The sequence below is a fragment of the Diprion similis genome, chromosome 9, assembly GCF_021155765.1.
Source record: "Diprion similis isolate iyDipSimi1 chromosome 9, iyDipSimi1.1, whole genome shotgun sequence".
Taxonomy (NCBI): Eukaryota; Metazoa; Arthropoda; class Insecta; order Hymenoptera; family Diprionidae; genus Diprion; species Diprion similis.
Genome location: NC_060113.1, coordinates 8561103 through 8583094, shown reverse-complemented (window position 1 = coordinate 8583094; position 21992 = coordinate 8561103). Strand labels below are relative to the sequence as shown.

Here is a 21992-nt window from a genome sequence, read left to right as displayed (position 1 = left end):
TTTCGAACCATTAATAAATAAAGGACTGTGTAGTTATGCAGGTGAATTAAGTAAATGGAATATTTGCGTCTGTTGAACTGACTCGAATCCGATTTAAGGATTAACACCACTTTAACGACCGAAAGAGACCCAACTTTGACGATTTATTTTGGGAGTATGGATAAAGGAATAGGATTTCTTTTCAGAGGGTTTATTTAACACATATTGCAGTATGAAGAAAAACAAAATTTATTATCATTTCGTTTCAATATGGTGGCAACAGAGCCAATCTTTGAGATGGTCATTTTAAAAACTCCTTCACGGGAGGACGAATATCTCGTAAAGTATAAGATCTGACAGAAAAAAAATAACAAATTTTATAATCTATATAATATTGCCTATGGAAGTGCGTAGGGGCTTTTGTTTAGTCAAATTTTGCAGAAATGGTGCACTTTTGAAAAAATGACTCTATTTTTAATTTAAAAAAAATAACAAGTCGCAAATTAATTATAAAAAAGGTTTACATAAAATCAAAAAACGGCTTTCGTTGGCATATCTGCATTTTCTAAAAATAGACCAACCAACAGAGAAAATAAAAGCCAATTTCGTGACATAAAACGTAACAGTAAATCAACTGTGCTACGTTTTGTTAAATAACATGATTTATAAATAAAAATGTACATGTTCCCAATTCTCAGTTTTTTTTCCAAACCAGGCGTAGAAGCGGGATATCCATTTTTTTTCAAATCAGTTTTTCTCTCCCACGATGAAAACTAACGAAGTTTGACGTAAAATTTGGATTGTTGGGTTATGTTATATTCACGAAGATCAAGCCTGTTTTGCAGCTGGCTATCGATGACGATGCGGGCTAATTCTGCATTGTCAACGTAACTGACTGGATAAAAAAAAATCGTCTCAGAATTACTATCCACAACTGTAAACAATAAAAAAAGAACAGAAAATAAGGAGGCGTATCACTGGTTTTACCCCCACGCAGCTGCACCGACGCGGAGGTGAAGAGGATCCCGATACCCCGGCAGTCTGAACTTACAATTAGTAGTTGCCGACGTAGTGTGCCCCGTTCTGTGCCACAATAACGATTCGCTATAAATATTCATGCGAATGGGACATGTTCAAAGAACGATACCTGATAGTTGAAGATTTCAAAAATAGTACATCCAACAAGGAAATAAAGTCAAACATTATTCCCGGGGGTGGATTTACTACCTGAGCGCGTGAATAATCAGCTTTATTCTCGTGTTGCATAGATGATTTTATTCCTTACTTAACTGCGGCACTTCATTGACTAAGTGCTCACCCCATTAACGGGAGAAAAGTGCTACTTTTTTCTCGCAAATAAGCGGGTGTTATGGTCCGTGAAGGTCGATTATTCCCGAGCAGTAAGGAAGAGACTGGTTCGACTTCGCTTTTACGTTATAGGATAACCGGAAGTTAGGATGAGGGTTGAATAACTTTAGGTACGTTTAGAATATAAATTATATATGTTTATTGCGAGGGAGTTGATGGAACAATAGTAACGAAGTGTGCAGTTCGGAAGGTAGGTGAGATGTCAGTCAAGGAATAGAAACTGGAGATAATCAGAGGAAGTATGAGAGAAGTTGGAAGTTGCACATAGCTGAATAGGTACTCTTCAGTTATGTGGAACGCGGAAGAGACGTGAAAGATAGAGGAACAATATGAAAAGTATGAGATTGCAGTTGAGAGATAAAAGTGATGGTCCGGGACTCTACCATAGACAACACGGGAAATAAGAACTTTTTCCGCGGATTTGGGAGACAAAAGTATAAAAGGGAATCATATGCTACTTTTGTCCCGCTTTCCAGGCCAATAAAGTAACCATTACTGTTAGGTCGAGAATAAATAGTACATAATAGTAAATGGGATATTTTTAACGAGGGTCAGATCAAGGTCAGATTAAGTTTGAGTCGAGGGTACCGAAGGTGTCTGAGACGAGGAAAAGTGTACCATCATCTTACTAGAGCTGCAGAGCTTCAAATTGCTCCCCCTGTTGTGCAACCCGTGCTTTTATTTTAAAAGCGCATGTATAGATCTTTTTTCGCGCACGTCAAAAGTTTGAAAAATTTTAACGAAGGGTATATTTCTGCCCAAGGGTCGTAATAAAATCGATATTACCGCCCTAGGTAGTAAAGTCGACGATCGACATGAGCAATTTTCCATCCATTTTATATGCAACAGAAAGGGCCCGTTTCATGCACGTGTTGGAAAAACATTATTTATCCGACTCACAATCAGTTTATTTCTGCTTGACGTCATTCCCACGTACACAGAAAAAAACTGAATACAGGTTGTGGGAGAAATGGTATCAGAAGATAACTAGAATGAAGGCAAGTCTGCCTTATTTTTCTGTGTTGTCGGATATTCCAGGATGAACCAGGTTTGTTACTTGATTGGTTAGAGTGTGACGTTGATGTGAGCATATTGTGAAGCGACGGCTACATATTATCGACAGGAAACGGTTTTACGATCGCAAAATAGAAGAAACGTGTCAGGGGTGGCAAGTATTTCATATAATTCATGACTGAGCTGGCCCGTTCAAACTTATATTTTCTTGCTTAAAAAAACGAGACGCGTTTCGCTGACTTTTTCATTTTTACCATCGCTGCTGTAAGTTATGGTAAACAATTTCCAGATGTCATTGCCACGAGTGATAGAATACTTTATGACCGTTTGTCCTTCCGCAAGGTTCAAACTTTAATCGTGCACAGATGATAGTCGTTCCAAAACAGTCGAATTTCTTTTTCGTTATAGATAGAACAGCACATTTGGTTATATGAGAGGTTATTATTAGGTAATTCGGCCAGTTGGTCTGTATTTTCTTAAATTAAATCCAATGTGATTGATTCGAATTTCATCCTGCTGAAATTTTGAGCTCTTATCTATTGTTAGTCATTTTTTTATTATTTGGTACATCTTCTGCGGACATCATTAAGTAAGGATCCAATTGCAAACCATACTTACAGTTTATTAGCAGTTCTTCGCCACCGCCGCTTTGTGCACTTCGTCTTCACGCGTATTGTTTCAATAAAACATTATATCGACTCCACTTGTGGCGTGTAAAAAGGTGGTTAGAGTCACGGAAAGATGTTTCATTGCCACACTCGGACGTTTCATGTTCCGAGCAAATAGAATTAGATCTTTTTTAATTCCTTCATTTTAGCGTCGTGTTCAGAATTTGGCGAAGATTATCCAGATCGGCAGTTAAAGGTCGGAATAACCCAACCGACGGGGATCGTCATCTCTTTGAGTCGACCGAGAGTGTGACTCACTCTTGTCGTCGTTTTCGGTCTCGTTTTTCATTTTCTAGGGAAACACGTCGACTGATTCACTCTCTAGGGTGGCATGGCAAAATCGTTTTGGAGATCAGAAAAAGAGTAGAGCTCAGACTGTTACTTCTTTTTGCATTCTCCGCGCAGCCGTCGCTGATCAAAGGTCCGGATCACTTGGAATACTGATTATATTGCACAGGTATATTACAACATGAGTCATCGTCTCTTACCCGAATGCTTTATAGCAGATTCCTCGTCTCTCAAGCTTCGTAAAAATACCAAATCTTTAGATACATATTACTACTCTCGACATGAATTGTCAACTGTGGCTTATCATATTGTTGTTTCTAGAAAAAAGTACCGCGTGATACTGTAACTTATAATTTTTTGTTCAACACTGTGTTTAGTTTGCATATTCGTATAGATTTTACCTTGCAACTGTGAGGCAGTTGCATGCTGCATGATGCAATGGAAGTTTCCATGCAGTTGCTACTTCGTCGGTATCAAAACCTTTGATTGTTGCGTTACAAGTCTTGTGTTGCATTGACGGTCTATAGGTAGTAGTCCGAACATCTGTTGGCAGCTGCTTCAACTTTTTCTACGGGCAGCATCGGTGCTTTTCTTGCAACACCTCGAGGCCTGATTAAATTTTCTTCAGTGCCTTGTTATCAACGGTTGTTCGTGAACTAGCGTGATGTTATTACTCGGTGATTATTATCATAGCGTTGTTATGTGTGAGGCAGGTACGCATACCATCGTGACTTTTGCTAGAAGTAAACATTCGTGGTCGAAAAATGTCAAAATTAGTTTGTCACTGGATACTTAATCAGTAAATGACAAATCAATTCATATTTCTCCAAATAAAATTTACTGTGATCATTGAATCATGTTTGGGGTGGTTTCTGTATGAATTGGAGTTTTGAAGAAAATTTTTGGCATTCGAATTCAATGTTATTGCATTGCTTCATTCAGGCCCATTCCTCTCGGAACGGTAATGTAACAAATAGTTTTTGATAACAGGTTTGTATTCAGCATCGGAAAATATCCAACATAGAAAAAATATTCAATCTTAAGTTCACAGTGTTATGTTTCAACTCTTTAATGGCTACACGAACGAATTTTTTTATTTGAACTTATTGAAACACAGGATAAATCTTGTGGATCACAGAGGGCAAAATAAAATATGATGTTCTTGTCAGAAGGTCCTAAAAATTAAAGTTTCATTCAGACTAATCCTTAGACTCTCGCTAGGAATACGATAACATTCAAGTCCCGTTTTCACAACAATCTTGCATCGGTTTATTGTGCCAATGAAGGAATGAATAAGCATTAGGGTGCCCCTCATTTCGAGTGTTGACGATATTTTTCTGGCTCACCCTCCAAATCAATTTTAAATAATTCAAAAACAATTGCTTAATTTTTTCAAATTTTCATCTTAACTCTAACCCGTTTCACCAACAGGATGGATTTCCCCATTTAAAATACGCCTGTTCAGACACATTCTCAGTATATATTTTATTGTGAGAGTAATAATGTTCGAATAAATCTGTAACTATGAGCGTTTAATGGGCATTAGTGCTACTATCTAAGAAAAAATTTACATCATCATACCAGGCAATTCAGACGAATTGCGCACCCTCAAAATCTGCTTTCCTTTTTATTTAGAGGAAGTCCAATTCGTTCAGATAGCCTGATATGATAATGTGAATGTTTTCTCAGATAGTATCACTAATGCCCACTAAAACCACAGATTTTTTTGGACATTATGGGTCTAACAATAAAATATATACTGAGAATGCGTCCGAAACACGTGTATTTTAAATGGAGAAATTCATACTGTTGGTGACATGGGTTAAAGTTGAGATAAAAATCTGAAAAAATTCGGCAACTGTTTTAGCATTATTTGAAATTGATTTGGGAGATCAGCCAGAAAAAATTTGTCAACACTCTAAATAAGGGACACCCTAGTAATCGTGCCATTATTTTCATTCATTACGATTTCCTTTTGCCACAAATGTTGAAGCATTTACCTTACTTCATCGTATATTGCAAAATTTATTTCAGTTTAGCAAATCTGCTTTCCGGTTGGATACACTCAACTCCTTGCATGGACTAAACGAGCAGAATTCTTTGTTCTTATTTTTTATTCAATCGTAGTGTCATAGTCTGTATAACTCACTCACTGTGATACGAAGCGTCCGTCTGAAAAATAATCTACGAACGATTCATTCATTCGAACTACTTACTCAATCAAAAAATTGCAAAAACCGAAGAAAGCAAAATCACATTCCCTTCACCTAAGGGTTAATAAGGGAAATCTCGAGTTTAATCTGTCGCCCGAGGAATTGTTTTAACCGAGAAATCGAGGACTGCTGTGAATAGGTATACCAAGATCGGTAACTATTTGACAGCGAACGAGATGAGGCGTGACAGACACGTTGAACCGTGAAAATGCCAGAATGTGTGAACAGCGAGTTCAACGTTCGAAACAAACGGTGTCACGTTTACTAGTGACACAGGGAATGACTCAGCTCTGTATCTTTCGAGATTCGTGTGCGTTGGTGGCCAACTTTACTTGTATCATTCGATATTTGATAAGTTTCAAATTCCGCTTACAGATTCTCCAGTACACATGATTTATATGACCCGCAAGCATTAGTTAATCTATTCGCTGTCTTAAACAAGTTGGTCGTCGCACCTCGACGATCAGCAAATTGGCATCACTTAAAGATGTCCGGTGATCCATCATTTTGAGCAGCAATAACGACTTCTGACGATTTTCAGCAACCCCATGATATGACTCATGAATTATAGGTATAATAAAAAACATTGTTTAGTCGGGATTCGGGACTATAAGGCAGTCCAGATGATTCCTCAGCTATGCCTGTTAGAAATAAAAGTTATTATGATTAACACATTCAGTAGTGATACGATTCGCATTTTATACCTAAAAAAAAATGTCATTTCTAGTACTATCTTCAACTTAATAGAAAATATGCATTCATTTTGAAATAAATTGCGAAAGCATGTTCAAAAAATAAGTTTCCCACACGAAGTAACATACGAGCTGGTCAATTTGATACGGAGCAAGGTACCGGTAACTCATTGCGTTCCATGGCAGGCAGCGAATAATGATTTCTTTTAAGGGATTAAGCCATTAGAACGGAACAAAACAGGCAAATTTTGGGATGTTTGATTTATCGGAATGATGGAATAAATGGAAATTCTGTGAACAGGCTTTTATTTTATCACCAATGAACTGGTGGTATGGAAAAATTCCGTTGACAAAAATTCGATTCACTATATTATTCCGTTTAAAAAAAATCAAAATTAGAGTTTACAAAGATTTTTTTTAAACCCTCCTGCTGTCATTTCCTGAGCTGCTAGATTTGACGAAAGCCTTCAGTACACGGTCAATTGCTCAGTTGAAAGAAAAATAAATTTACAGCAATTCAACAAAAATATTTTAAGATGGATGAAACTGACACTTTGAAATCGGCTGTCTCAGAAACCCATAAAAATGGGTGTGCTTCGTAAATAACTCTGAACTCAAAGTTCAATTTGCAACTTTGACACGTATCAGTTTAACGTGATACAATTGCGAAAAAAAAAATTATGCTCAAGGAATCTGCAAAAACCATATGAAAGCTGATGTCTCGAGCTTTAAAAGCTATTTAGAGAAATTATTTACATGAATTTTCGTTAAAGTGATGCAACTGTGATATTGAAGACTTTGTCAAATAAAAATAGATGGCTCCTTAATTTTTGTGATCAGTGCATATTTTTTTTGTAACTACTGCGGTAATGTGATCTTGTTTCTTCAATAAATTGAGATTTAGGCCTTATTTAACTGGACAAATTCAGTAAACTAATCAAACAGATTTAATGTTGTGATAACCAGAAAATGTTGTATTAACAAATATGATCATACTAAATAATTACTGTAACACATTTTCTCGTAATTTCAGCAAAATTTAAACCGTTATTGTCACTTGTATTGTATACTACAATTTTCTAGTAACTGAAATAAATGAATTTTTGTCTCAAGCGAACTTTCGACTTATAGGTAATTAAAAATTCCTAGTTTTTCCATTTCTGCGTTTCCGCGTATCTCTCCCTCTGATTAGGCACTCAATATCACCATAAGTACAAACCTCGTCGTTGTCAATATTTATGTGTTATTTTTTCCGTGGCCCTCATCCTTGAAACTATAATATCCTTTAACATATCTGTATAATATTTAGGATTGAGATTTGGATCTAAACTCTTATTAACTTGTCGATCGTATTTTTACAGACCACCCGCAGATGTTTGGAGTAGATTGGCCACGATGGTAAACCTCTTGGATAAGCTGGACCATCAGACAGCCTCATTTACTAGCGACAGTGAGGCCGACGGTGAGTTCAAATAATAGTAAATTGTACGTCAAGGAGGCAAAGTCAGTTTTCTTACACCCAGCGTAAGGTTGCAATATGAGTCGTTGGCGAACGCGTGCGCGAGACAAAGACAAATATGGCAAATACGCGTGGCGAAAAAGACTGTCTCCATGGTGCTCACGATGAATGTTACTTCATCTAACAAAAGTGTTGTTGACAAGTTTTTTTTTTTTTGTTTTTTTTCATAGTGCAGTACGGAAATGAGCATTTTTAATTACTAAGACGTAAGAATGCATTTTTACATACTCCGACACTATTTTTAATTTTACTTTCGCAAAGACGATTACTTCACGTAAAAAACGCAGGCAAATACGACGCGTGAACCATACTAGTGTTATTTGGAAAAAGTTTCTTACTGCAAGGTGTCACGTAATGCGTTGAAAATTGAATTTGCAGTAATTTCGGTTTTCTAGGATTAATTTCCAAAGTTGAAAGGTTCCAAGTCATTTTACCAATCAGCGATCTTTCTTCTCATTTTCGAACGAGTGAGTTTGTTCGTTTTTGCTGATGTAGAGTGCACACGCAACCTTCCCTTTTTCTTTTCTTTTTTCTTTTTTTTTTTTTTTTTTTGCACATATACTTGAGAGACAATGAGAATGTCATTTCTCAGCCATCTTGCCCTTTAGTCGAAAAATGAAAATACAGAGCAAACAAGAAGATAAACCAGAGTAAACTAACCTTGTTCTTCAAAATTCGTGATTATTTTGAAATTCGAATATTTTTTACAAGTATTTCGGGTCGACCTCGTTTTCGGTATCAAGAAAAAAAAGTACATTGTGTTACAAGTGTGGAAAGTTGGTGATTTCCCAGAGATGTAAAATTTGCTGAGTAAGCTGCGACAGCGAGTTCTGCGTGACGTGAATGCGTGTGCTGTAATCTCACGAGTAGGTACTAGTGTGAACGCAGCATCAGAACAGGCGGGAAGGAATATAGCGTGTGTCGCACGTGCGGGTGGGCGATATTGACTCGACTTTGCGTCTCATGCTGCAAATTTCACACTCGTGAGAAATTGCTCACTTTCGACACTTGTAACATGATATATTATTTTTTCGAAAATCTGAAACAAATCTTCTCGGTCGACCTGAAAATAAATTGTGCACATCCTGTGCTTGACTTCGCCGCGTTCTTCCTGTACAATTTCTTTTTTCCGGTTACAACGTTGTGGGTACTTACCTGATATACAATACATATATCGTTTCCTCGCGGTAGGAGTCCAACTTGTATGGAGATACAAGAGTTCAAGAATCTTAATATATAGACTCGATTTACGTTTGCTAACAATAAAACTACGTGACATACATCATCTTGTCCCACGTTGTAGCATATAGCATTATATGTATATACGCGTAATGATGTCGACCGACACAGAACTCTGTCGCCTTATATACATATTATATGCAACCCATGTTACATACCATCGTCCATACGGGGATTTATAAATTTTTACCGAATTACTGTACCACGTGGCAATTGGTTATAGAGAGAAACTGGCCGGTAGTTATATTACACGGTATGAAGGTGTACGCGCCAGGACTAATACAACACGGACTATCGTTCTGCGGCATCGGCGAAGCGACCAGAAAAACCATCCGAGTCGTCGATTACCTATGCACGTTTCCTTAATTTTTATCGTTTTTCTGTTTGCTTTATACTGCTTTGATTTTTACTCTTAATTTACACTTTTTACTATTTCACTGATGATTAATTCTTGTAGCCAGAATTCTCATTACCAGAAATTTGATGTTGAACTTCTGCACGCTACATCTGTCTGCGCAGAATCATTTTGGTTTTTTCAACTAGCTGCGTGTACAGGGCATTCCAAGCTACCATCTCAGAATTTCATCTACGCTGTTTTATAGCACTGTTCTGGCTTGAAGCTCGCTCACGTTTAATTTTTTTTTTTTCATTTCAGACAGACTTCTATTTTGATAATGTCTAGAGGAGTCTCGTAAAATTTTGTATATTAGCAAGAACTGTAATCTCTTTGCTGTTCTTTGGCTGGATTTAAGTCTTAAGAAAACCATAATCTTTATATATCTTCGGGAATTGAATTCATTGGTTTGTCATTTGTTCAACCGACTCGAGAAACGTCGTGTGATAAAGTTAGGAATCGCGTATTTCGTGATGTTCGAAAGTAAGCGTAAGTTAGGACCAAAATAATTGTTTGTTTTCTGAATTTAATATTGAAATAATAATGACAATAATCATAGTTATTTCCATCACCCGCCATAACCGATAAAGTATGTCCTCAGAAGCCTGAATGACGAGACTCGTCTTACAATTTTTGCGAGCTGCCGTTCGGGTCTTCCTCGTCAGGCTGCGGATTTGAACTCACAATCAGGTTCTCCCGTCCCGTAGTCTCGCACGCTGATAAACTAAATGGATTTTTCAAAGCTGATTTCTTTTAGAAATATTATTTATCAAAAAACTATGTTCACTATAGCATCATGGGATGCATCAGAATTAGCGAAAGGAAAATTCTTTCAACTTCTGTAAACCGGCTAAAAATTTCTGTTACAAGCATTCAATTTTCAATATTCCGTCAAAAATGTTCAGACCTGAATTTTTGGTAATTGGTCTAATCAGAAAAACTATAAAAGCGCAGAGTGTTAGGAAGAAAAATATTTAAGATCGATGATCATATCCGAGATGGTCACTGTTGAATGTAGCCAAGTTGGCACGGAATGTCCCGTATACGCGTGAGAGGCAGAGAAGTAGAGGATGGAGAACGAGGCAAAAAGAAGGAGACGAAGGAGAAAAAGAAGGAGACGAAGGAGACGAAGGAGAAGGAGACGGCGGTTGAGGAGGAGGAGAAGGATGAGGATGAGGAGTCTTTGGCCGCATCGTGACCTCCGGTGGAAACACTCGCCGTAGCGTAACGGTGAATGTGTCTAGAGTATAACGCGTTGTATAGTTCGCCACACTCTGCTGTATTATGTCCATCTCTGTATACACACATGCAGAAAACTACGATGCACATATCCAGAATCAAGTCCGCGCTGTAGTCAACCGAGGTTCGATCTAAGCCGACATCTCTTATGTTTTTTTGCTTTGCTATTCTTTTTATTTCTCTCACACGTGGTGACTTGTATCTAATACATCAAATTCAGACTCTCTCTCGTTCTGATTTAGGTATAAAAGCCAGCTCTAATTTCTCCTAAGAAGCGAATCGAAATCCTGTGGTCCTTTTTTGCACACTTGTCTTCGCTTCCAAGGTCGTACACCTCTAATTATTGCAGTACCCAAGAAAAAGAGAGAAAAATATCATATATGAACAACGACAAAAAAATATTGATATCCAATGCTTATGAGTCGACACCGTTTCTACAGAGCACCGTTTCTAGAGAGTTTTCTTCTGCAGAATTATTTTAGGCCTATATCCACAGAGATCTTCCTAAAAAGTCGTTTCTACAGTCGAATTCTTTTAGATTGCTCGATTCTACAGAATAATTGGGAAAAGCTCGTTTCTACAGAATTGCGACATGCAGTTCGTTTCTACAGAATTCCAGTCTGGAAATTCGTTTCTACAAAATTTAGGTCTGGAAGTTCGATTCTACCGAATTTGGTTCAGGAAGTTAGTTTCTATAGAATTTGGTCGTGGAAGTTCGTTACTACAGAATTCGGTTGTGGAAATTCATTTCTCATACATTCAATTGTCAATTTCGTACATTTTGATTTAATTTAATTTAATCTAATTTAATTTAAATCATTGGACCGCCACTTGTAGAAACGAACTTGTGGAAATGAAACGGACTTGCAGACGTGAATTTTGTAGAAACGGACCAGTAGTCATCGGAGGCCAAACACGATTATGTAGAAACGAACTTTGTGGTAAAATATCATCTGTAGAAGCGAACTCTGTAGTAAAGAACTCGGTAGAAACGATATATGTACAAACGATTTCTATAGAAACGATTCTGCCCCATGCCTACAGTATCCCCTAAGCGTTGACCGATTTGTTCACCTCATAAGAGCTACAGAAAAACGAGTGTAATGGTTCTTGGATGTACTTGGTTTAGTGGTTCATTGGATGTATTATATTCTTTACCTTTCAATATTTTTGTCGCCCGCGTACCTTTCGATAATTTCATTTTTGGTTTTCATTCATTTCGTCAATTTTTTTTTACCTGTTTTTTTTTTTTTGTTCTCTAGAATGCTTCTAAAACCTTCCACTCTTTGAACCCCAAAATTATGCGGTAAAATGTTGGATTTCACTCCAATTTCGAAATAGTCATGTTTTCTAATACTACGGCTTTTCTAAGAACTTTTAATTGTCATTCCTGATTCATTGATGGTCACTCGCACAGTTAAAGTGATGTATCATAGCCAAAGAAAGCTGAAACAATATTGCACCTTTCAATTTATACTTCAAATGGAAAAGTATAATGTACTTGTAGAACCAATTTCATTGTTATTACGTTTTTAAGAAATTGAATTTTTCAACTGTGCTAGAAAAAAAAAAAAAATACTGGTAATTTGCACTACGACTCGATCTTCCTGAAAGTTATTTTTGTCAACAACCATCAAAAACGTTTTGATGGCCGCTATTCTTGCAAATTTGCAACAAGAAACAAGGGAACTGGATATGTTTTCTTCTCCTGCTCGTTATCGAATAATCAAGTCATAATTTCATAATTTTCGGTTCTTAAAATAATATTTGGTTCCGAAATGTTTTTCTTATTAAATATTGAACAATTACGCTCTTGGATAATATAATTTTTTCGGCTACGTTGAAGAGGAGTGATGTGTCAACTGTTTCCGGTTACTCGATCAGTGTTTAGATCTTGTCTGATTGATTCAGAGCACCCGCACTGACTGGCTACAATTTTTGGTGATGAGGCTGGTAGTGGGCAGCTCGATCTCTCATCCTGTAGGATAGTTTGTTGGTCGTCGTCGAGTCTTTCGTAGGTTGATAGCTCATATCTGTCTAAATCGTTTCTTTTGTTTTTTCAGCTCATTCCCTCTTGGGATTGCCGTGCACAATATTCCAGTTCCTGGGTTGCGTTTCCTTGTTTTCCATTTCACACGACTTTACAATTTCATCTTCACCTTCTCCCGTTCGCCTTTTGTGATAATACTTTCTCGACTAAGTGGACGATCTGAAAGACTAGTGGCCGTCTTATTCAATACTCCGATGGCATGTATACAAATGCCATATCGAGTATTACAGAGCTGCTATTTTTGATTCATATTTTCAGAAATTATTGACTAAAATTGAAATATCTGTATGACAGGAGTTTATCCCCGTCGAAATATAAATCGTATATCACAATAGAAGTTGCCCAGTGATCAAAATCAAAGCAAAGCAATCGGTTAACTTCAAATTCCACAATAATGAGACAATTTTAAGCAAAATCTAAATTTTTTATCTTTCTGTATGACATTCATCAATTGTTGGTGATCTCAGCGAAATAAAACGATTTTTTGCAAGTCTGAATCCTTGTTTGCAGCATTGACTTGTCTCGCTGGACTGCAGAAATTTTTCCTTGACCATAACTAAAGATATTCTCCCTTTAGTTTTATTTGAAATATGATTTCTGCAACATGTGTTGGGAAAGTTCAATTTTTGAAGCCTGTGGAACGTGCCTAGAGTTACCCATTTTCTAACAGTGCGATAACCCAACATTGGCGCACCCGCAGAACTGAAATGTTATCTATTAACCGCTAGAGCTTTCTTTGGCGCATGCGCACTTCCAAATAACTCAATTATATGTATACTGTGTCATTGGCCGTGAGGGACCTAATCCCAATTCTATGTGCTATTAGTGGCATTTTCGTTGCTTCTCAAATCAAACTTTCCTTCACAGGTGTAGAAAAAAATAGCGTCTGTCATTGTTGCAAATAATGCAAACATTAAATTCATCGGAAATTGCCTACTTTCCGCACGTGTAACACTATATGTCTACTATTAACAATAATACTATTGTGTCGCAAGTCCACTATAGTATTGTAATACAAGTGTAGAAAGTAGGCGATTTTCTATAAGTAAAATGTTTGCATTTTTCTCAACATTCGTATAGAAAAGTATTAAAAGTGCAACTCATAGCACTTGAAATTGGTACCTATTAGGAAATTTACACTCAATGACACATGAGTAAAATCGAGCTGTTTGAAAGGGCACATGTACTAGAGAAACTCCTATTGTGGAAAATCAAGCACTTTATTTGTGTACATGCGCTAACGACCTTTTATTGCACCATTCGAAAATGGTGTTCTTTACACACACTCTACAGCCTTCGAAAATCTAACTTATGAGCAGATGTAGGAAGAATAGAATGTCAGTAAAGTTGCAAGTAATTGTCTTCCAAGTACCTAAAATGAGTCGCTGGACAGTAAATTCAAACGTATCCATTAGATTTTCAACTAATAGATAGAGTGAAGGATAAGCTAGGTTGGGGAAATATGAGAAAAGTTGTAAAGGAGATAAAAGTCTATGAAACCCAAAAAGAAACATTAAACAACCACGGATACGATTATTACTAGAACTTAAACCATTTTGTATCAAGTTTAAATACAACATTGATTTCTTAGTCTTTGCTCATAACTAGAGTGTTTCCTATTTTCATAGTACCGAAGAGATCTTTTGGCGTATGGGTCGTTGTCGTAGTTGTGGTTATTGTTGTAGTCGTCACTGTCGTTGTCGTTTTATTTAGGACATATTAGGTTAAGATGTATGGATGTACACTTAAGATGCTTATAAAGACGCGTTGTACACCTCGAAAACGCGGGGCTGCAAAACTCCTACACCGCTCAAGCGATCAGAGTGAAACTTGGGCAGTTAACATCTTATTTTGGCAAAAACTGGAGGGTCTTTTTACTTTTTCCAAATTTGGGAAAAAAAATTATAGATTGGTTACCACCCACAGCAGTTGGCCAAATTTTCACAGTTGCACTGAATGGATAGAACTATCCGGCATGATGCCACTCGGCGGTGATGAAACACACATTTTGAGCCCAGTCCCATGAGATTTGATGGTGAAATAACAAAATGGCAGCTGATCGAGTTTTCGATTACGAAGAACACCAAAATCTCATTTTGGCGAAATTTTTTACCGATTTTTCACGCAAGGCGGTAATTTTTTACCGACATTACACGCATATATTACCAGCATGCGCGTAATGTCGGTAACAAATGTTGTCAAACTGAGATTTCGGGGTACTTCGTAATCGAAAACCAGATCAGCTACCTTTTCGTCATTTCACCATCAAATCTCATGGGACTGGGCTAAAAATGTGTGTTTCATCACCGTCGACTGGTATTATACTGGATTGTTCGATCCATTCAGTGCGACTGTGAAAATTTTTCCAACTTCTGTGGGTGGTAACCGATCTATAAATTTTTTTGCCAAATTTGGAAAAAGTAAAAAGACGCTTCACTTCTTGCCAAAATAAGGCATTAATTGCCCAAGTTTCACTCTGATCGCTTGAGCGATATAGGAGTTTTATATCCCCGCGTTTTCGAGGTGTACAACGCGTCTTAACAACAACACCTTAACGCGTTGGTTTTAGACGGATTTAGGGGTACGGGGCATTTAGCCAAACACGAAATCCGACGAAAACCGTTCGATACGTCGGTAAACGCCTGCACTGGCACTCTGTAATATTCTGTCTGCCGACTTGAGATATTGATGCACGATCTTACCGATTGGTTTATCGACGTATCAGATAGTTCTCATCAACCTTTGTGTTTGATCCAAATACGCGTGCCCCTGAACCGGTCAGAATCTAACACGTAAAGTGTACACTCCGTTTGAAAAAGAATTAGAATAAAAACATGATGAGACAGGGCTTCAAATAGTGTCACTGAAGCTGATTTTATTGCATTCGACTGTTACTAATTCAATCATTCAACTACTTTTTAGAAATCTTGTTATTCTACTATTTTTTTCGAGAAAATTCATATTGCTCGTTTGATTCTAGAGAGCATCACCTGATTTTATTCATCAATAACGTCCCCACAGATTGTCCTAGTCAATCCGTGATTATCAAGAACAAATCATTTATTGAATTAGAAAAAATCTGTAAATAATTACTGACGAAGTCGTGGAAAAATCTGTCTCAGGCAATTTGTAGGAAATCCATTTACGAATAAAATTAGCTACTTTTCAATGAAATCAGACAAACTGTGCCTATTTTTCGATGAAAAAATAGTGGAATCATTTTATTTCGCCAACGTTCTAAATAACGAGGCGTTTACAATTCATATTTAGTGTGGAGACGTTTTTTCATGGAATACAGAGAATTTCTCGAACCAACTTTTGTTTGTCACATCATCGATATGACGCATGTTTGAGCTGACCATACCTCGCATACCTTATTGATTGTATAAATAACGAATCTGCGATTATCCCGTTATAAAATGACTGAAGCTAGTTAATTTTCAGCCAATCAATTTTCTTGAAGAACACGTTCGTGTTCGAAGAGGCGAATATCTGTAGTGGTTCGTTATCGGTATAAATTTATCTCGGGTTTAAATAGAAAATCAGAAAGGGATAAATTAACGGTACGCCGAAAGTAACGCGCCATGATGCCAATTTGTCGGGTGTCAGTGTCGCGTCGCATCTCCTTCTTCGAACGGGTTGTAAGAGAGGCAGCAGCAGCAGCTGCGGTGTATAAATGCGTGCAACTGATACCTACTTACTGTATCGGGGCGGGTGTACGCTGCATGTTGACGCGACACGAAAGGCAATGACGGAATAGATATAAAAGATAAAATACGAGAAGCATAGAGTCGCAGTGTTGGCTCTCGCACTGAGTTGCAACATGCTCTCCTTCTTCGGTGAAAAGGAATGTTATTGTGTTTCGGGAGATTAAGAAGTTTTTTTCCTCGACCGTGTACCGTCGGTAAAGATGAACGGTACGTTCATCGACTTGCTTCTCCAATCCCTTCCCTTTCTTTTCTCGCTTCGATTTCTCCACTCCAGAATTAAAAAGGACGCTGAAAAAAGTCGGAAAAAGACATGCTTGATAAACTAAAAATAGGATGACAAAACTTACACGGAAAGAAAGGAACGGAGACAGAGATGGAGAGAAACATGAAAAGACGCGTGGCGTTTTACTCCGTAAGTTGTGCGTAGTTCTAGTCACCGATCTTTCAACTTTGCATACTTAGGTTCTTCAGTGGAAACCTTGGGTAACTTTATTTTTATGTAATCGCTTATGCACTATCATTTTTTGTACATTATTTGGCTACTTCCATTGAAAATCAAATCATCTTCATGGTGTTTGTACAAGAAACGTTTTATTTTTTTTTACCTCCAAAATATCATCGTCATATTGATGATAAAAATATTTTCCTCAAATTACCTATGACAAGTTTTTATTACGGATTAATATTTATGAATAAACCTATAATTCTTGTTGCGACATAAATAGTACAAAAGTTAATTTTTACTGGACTGAGGCTGTAAAATTCAAGACACTACATATTCTAGCTTTCATGATTCTGTGATTTTTTCTTCAAGTGGGAACTCATTGCCCTAAGGTGACGAAAGAAGTCCTGAATTTCAAACAGAATGTTTTTCGAATAACTAATTCTGTTTCAATCTGCAGTGCCATATTTAGACAAAATAAACGAACCTGTTTGCTAAAAATGATGTTTTGCTAATTCAACACACCACATTTGATTACAGTAAACATCAAAATTAATGATCCAAGTATCGTATCTAGTGATATTGAAGGTATTATCGCGCGTTTATACTATTATTCTTATTAGCGTCTATTTTCGATATCAAATACAGAGAAGTATTGTAATTTACAGGCAGAGTCGGTATACAGGAGCAGGATTCGATTTGATTTGTGGACGGGTGTGGGAATGTTACGAATCTTTTGTTGCCCACGGGATTGATGCAGAAGTATGCAATACGGAGGAATCAGAAATCAGTTTATTATACCGAGAAGTTGACAGTGCAGCGTTGTTCTTATAACTCACGCGGCTACGTGACGAGTCGATGAGTCCATTACCGATACTTTGTAGCATGAAGGAGGCGGTACATATGCGCTTACGAGTATCCGCGTGCACCGAATTCCCACTGTCTGATTATTTCTGCACTGTCCTGCGGCGCTTCACACAGCCATAAAGAAGTTCATTATGCAGAAGTTGCGACACGTATACAATACGCTAAATTTCCCGTCCCAGGCTCTTCGCATCAGAGAATAACTGTAGCCGCCTCGTTTCTATACTGTTACAATTACGGTGTTGATAAAAAACGATCACGTATCGCCGAGAAGTTCGGACGCCGAACCTATGTGCTGAACAAGAATGTCGACAATCAAGGAAACTAGGGGCATTACCATACGATTACCATTTGCGATTGTATATTGGCGATTTCCAAAACTTATTGATGATCGCGAAAGAGCGTCGTCATCCAGGAACCAGTAATATGAGCTCAAGACCTTGAACTCTGCGTCAAAGTGTACCTTTACCTCGCTTCAAACACACGCGTCATTCCTTCCACACTTCACAGGGTTCTTCTTTTCCCAACTTCCATCGATTTTTGCTGTACCTTAATTCTCGGGTTGTTATGCTGAACTACTCAGTTCTGGGATCTTTTATTGTCTGAATACGTGGGTATTACATCAAAGAATTAGGTGCAACTAGTAACAAACATGCAGGGTACTGACGCTGTCTGTGGTCACTCAGCCATCTCTGTCCTACAGCCATGTAAAGCCATGTAATCCCTTCTAGAGAATGATTCACAGAAACATATTGTACACTATATATTAAACGGAACTCTTTACCCTTAAATTGTTTGAAAATTCAAGTTTACAGTTTTCAAAGCCGGCCAAACAGTCTCATCCAATTTTGACCAGATTTTTATTTACATCTATGTAATAAATGTGACTACAAATGGATCAGTCATTGATCACATATAATACTAAGGTGGCCAAAAATGGTTCATCTACCTTAATGTGATAAGAAAAATATTGCCTTGCAAACAATCAAGATTCAAATCATTTTCTACCTCAAAAGTGCAAAGAAGTTCTAGAATACAGTGAACGCCTTTTAAAAGTCAAGCATCTCGTCGTCTTAATATTCATAGTAGGGACTTGCGGACGTTTCGATACCTGTATAAAACTCGGAAAAGAAGGTTCTTGAATACATGTTGTGGGAGTTGTTATACCTACTTCACACTAAGTGGCTTGTTGGATTTCTGCCATGAAACAGAATTCTGTGATGGCTCAGTATATTCTTGTTTTATATCAAGTAGTAGAGAATTAAATCCCCCAATATATACTTATACTGTGAGCTTCTCCCTATGTGGAACGATGTGTGCGCCTGATTCAAGAAGTCCTAGTTGCAGTTCATGTTCAGGTTAAGCATCATATCCTGCCACCCGTCATCCCAAACCTGAAATGAGATTTGTAATTCCAGGTGCTTAAATAAGACGCACCTATCGTTCCGCATATGGAGAAATTCATAGTATAAGTATCTATAAGTATATGTATGAATTCTGAATCTCTCCATCATCTTTGACGGCTTTTGTGTTCCAGGATTGGAGCTTGTCAGGCTACCAGAAGATTCCACTCTCTCAGGATTCACTCCTCTCATGTCGAATCCTCAGGAGCCAATTTTTGTCAAGAAAGAGGAGGATATGGTGAGTTGTTGAGTCGTGCTACAGTAGTGAACTTTCTTCGTCTTTCTTTGAAGAAATTGGAGGAATCACGGGTATACAGTAACGTCTTCATATAAATACAGCACTTAATCTATATAATATATGCTGTTTTCAATCGCAGGAAGTGGCCCAAGTTTGTTTGCGGATACACAAAATACTTTTCTTCGGACAAGTGTTCCTCTGCGGTCTTGAGACTCCGGTTCTTAAGCTACAAAAATGTGAGACTGGTGACAGTGAGTACGTTTCTGTCGTGGAAACCTCAACAGCAAGTTCCCCTAGCTCACCACCTGAACAAGTGAGTTGAAAAAAGACTGAATTCTCTAATTTTAAATTCAAGCACATAGAGAGAAAATATTTCTCTTTTGCCACACAAGAGAAACAGCAATTTTATATAATTTATGTTTTTTCATCAATTCCATACCCAATTCCCTAATTTTTCTTTGATTTTTTTCAATTCTGTCGCGTATAGAGTGACTCGGAAATCCTCGTCGAAAGCTACAGTGAAGGTGAGGAGGATTTGCCGGTGATGAGGCGGCTACCCTCGAATTCCGGCGCATCGGCTGAGAATTCGTTGTGGACGACAGCACCGACGGGGGAGATCAGGTCACTCATAGAACGAAAAGAAGAACTCGAAAGGCGCCAGAGGAAGCAAGAACGTCATCGGCAGCGAGTCCAGGTCAGTCAGAGTTAGAGGTACACTTTGTTGTACCCGCAGAAATTTGCATGTGTATTTGCGCAAATATGCTTTTCCTTATGGTCTGAGGTGCAGAAAATCTTGGAAATACTCATCGATGTTGGATAAAACAGATTTCAAAAGGTTCGGTGACGATTTGCGGATTTATTGAATACGATTCCTTCATCATTTCAAATTGTTTCAGAAATTTTCAGCGGTAGGTTTCTGAACGGTGAAATGATTTAGCTGAATATGAAATTTCAAAAATTTATGTGTGTCAGCATACAGTAACAGTCCGAAGAAACTGAAGAGCCGGTAGAAACGCGTATGCACCAAATCATGTGATTCCATTGGTAGAATTAACTAATTCGCAACAAATGTCTCTTCTGCTTAGTTGCTGCCAAACGTTAGATAGAAAAATTCGCCTGCGTTTTGAGGTTATTTTGCGTTAAGAATGCGAGACAAAAAAAAAAAAAATCGACTGGTCTACGCTTTGGTCCACATAACCTCAAAACGCTTCCGCGTATAGACAGTTTCCGCCGGGACCAAACCAGACAGATTTGCCCAGTCCGTCCAAGCAGATGCAAAACTTTACGCGTGCACAATTGGGTGTTCAGTTTTATGAGATTATTACGATGTGTGTATCAGCTGAAAGAGATGCAGCGTGCAGAATTTTAGAAGCTGAATTATCTCGGATTTAAAAATTTCTATCATCAGACACGACTTGTTGACAGTGATCGGCTTCGTGTCTATGCGTGGTATGTAAAACCATTACCTTTTTTCACCATCTTGCCACTTGGTCTTAAGGTGCTCATAAAGAAGCGTTGTACACTCGGTTGTACACCTTGAAAACGCGGGGAAGCAAAACTCTTATACCGCTCAAGCGATCAGAGTGAAACTTGGGCAATTAATGCCTTATTTTGGCAAAAAGTGGAGCATCTTTTTCCTTTTTCAAAATTTGGAAAAAAACTTAGAGATTGGTTACCACCCACAGAAATTGGCCAAATTTTCACAGTTGCACTGAATGGATAGAACTATCCGGTATGATGCCACTTGGCGGTGATGAAACACACATTTTGATTCCAGTCCCATGAAATTTGATGGTGAAATGACGAAATGGCAGCTGATCTGGTTTTCGATTACGAAGTACACCGAAATCTCATTTTGGCGACATTTGTTACCGATCTTTCATGCATGTCGGTAATTTTTACCGACATTACACGCATACATTACCGGCATGCGCGTAATGTCGGTAACAAATGTCGCCAAAATGAGATTTCGGTGTTCTTCGTAATTGAAAACCAGATCAGCTGCCATTTCGTCATTTCCTTATCAAATCTCACGGGACTGAGTTCAGATTGTGTGTTTTATCACCACCGAGTGGCATCATACCGCATAAGTCGGTCTATTCAGTGCAACTGTAAAAATTTGGCCAATTTCTGTGAGTGGTAACCAATCTGTAAAATTCTTTTCAAAATTTCGGAAATGTAAAAAGACGCCTCACTTTTTGCCAAAATAAGGCATTAACTGCCCAAGTTTCACTCTGACCGTTTGAGCGGTATAGGAGTTTTGCATCCCCGCGTTTTCGAGGTGCACAACGGGTCATTATTAGCACGTTAATACGCATCGCATCACTATGTATAGATTGACCGGAAAGACGGTAACCGGGTGAGTTTTGAGTTGAGGTGAGATCAGAGGAGCAGGGAGACGGAAGATTGATAATCAAGTTTGGCTGAAGGCAGACCGGCCAAAAAACCTGCAGCAGGATGTTTGGAATTTTTTTTCTCGTTCTTCTCACTCCTTCCTTTTCTCCCTCGGTCTTTATACTCTTGTGTCTTCATACAATTCTCATTTCTCGTTATTATTTATTGCTTGTCAATGAAGTTTCGTCTCTTTTATCCGTGATACTTGTGGAGAACAAGACCGAAAATGGTACCTCCGTATTAAAGAGCTGTGTATTGCCATTCTTCCCGCAGGTATT

The 21992-nt window shown here is 37.9% G+C and overlaps 1 protein-coding gene across 5 annotated transcripts in view; it reads left to right on the top strand.

Annotated features, from left to right (window-relative positions):
• LOC124410190 (telomerase-binding protein EST1A-like) overlaps positions 1 to 21992 on the top strand; it is a 224985-nt gene that overhangs the window by 139045 nt on the left and 63948 nt on the right. For all 5 annotated transcript variants that reach the window (XR_006929578.1, XM_046888363.1, XM_046888364.1 and 2 more), the window contains 4 exons: positions 7584 to 7684; positions 19217 to 19320; positions 19460 to 19633; positions 19808 to 20014. Coding sequence is in view for 4 of the 5 variants with exons in the window: in XM_046888363.1 (XP_046744319.1) it covers positions 7584 to 7684; positions 19217 to 19320; positions 19460 to 19633; positions 19808 to 20014 (586 nt within the window). In the remaining variant the exon portion in view is untranslated. The remainder of the gene's footprint in view (positions 1 to 7583; positions 7685 to 19216; positions 19321 to 19459; positions 19634 to 19807; positions 20015 to 21992) is intronic.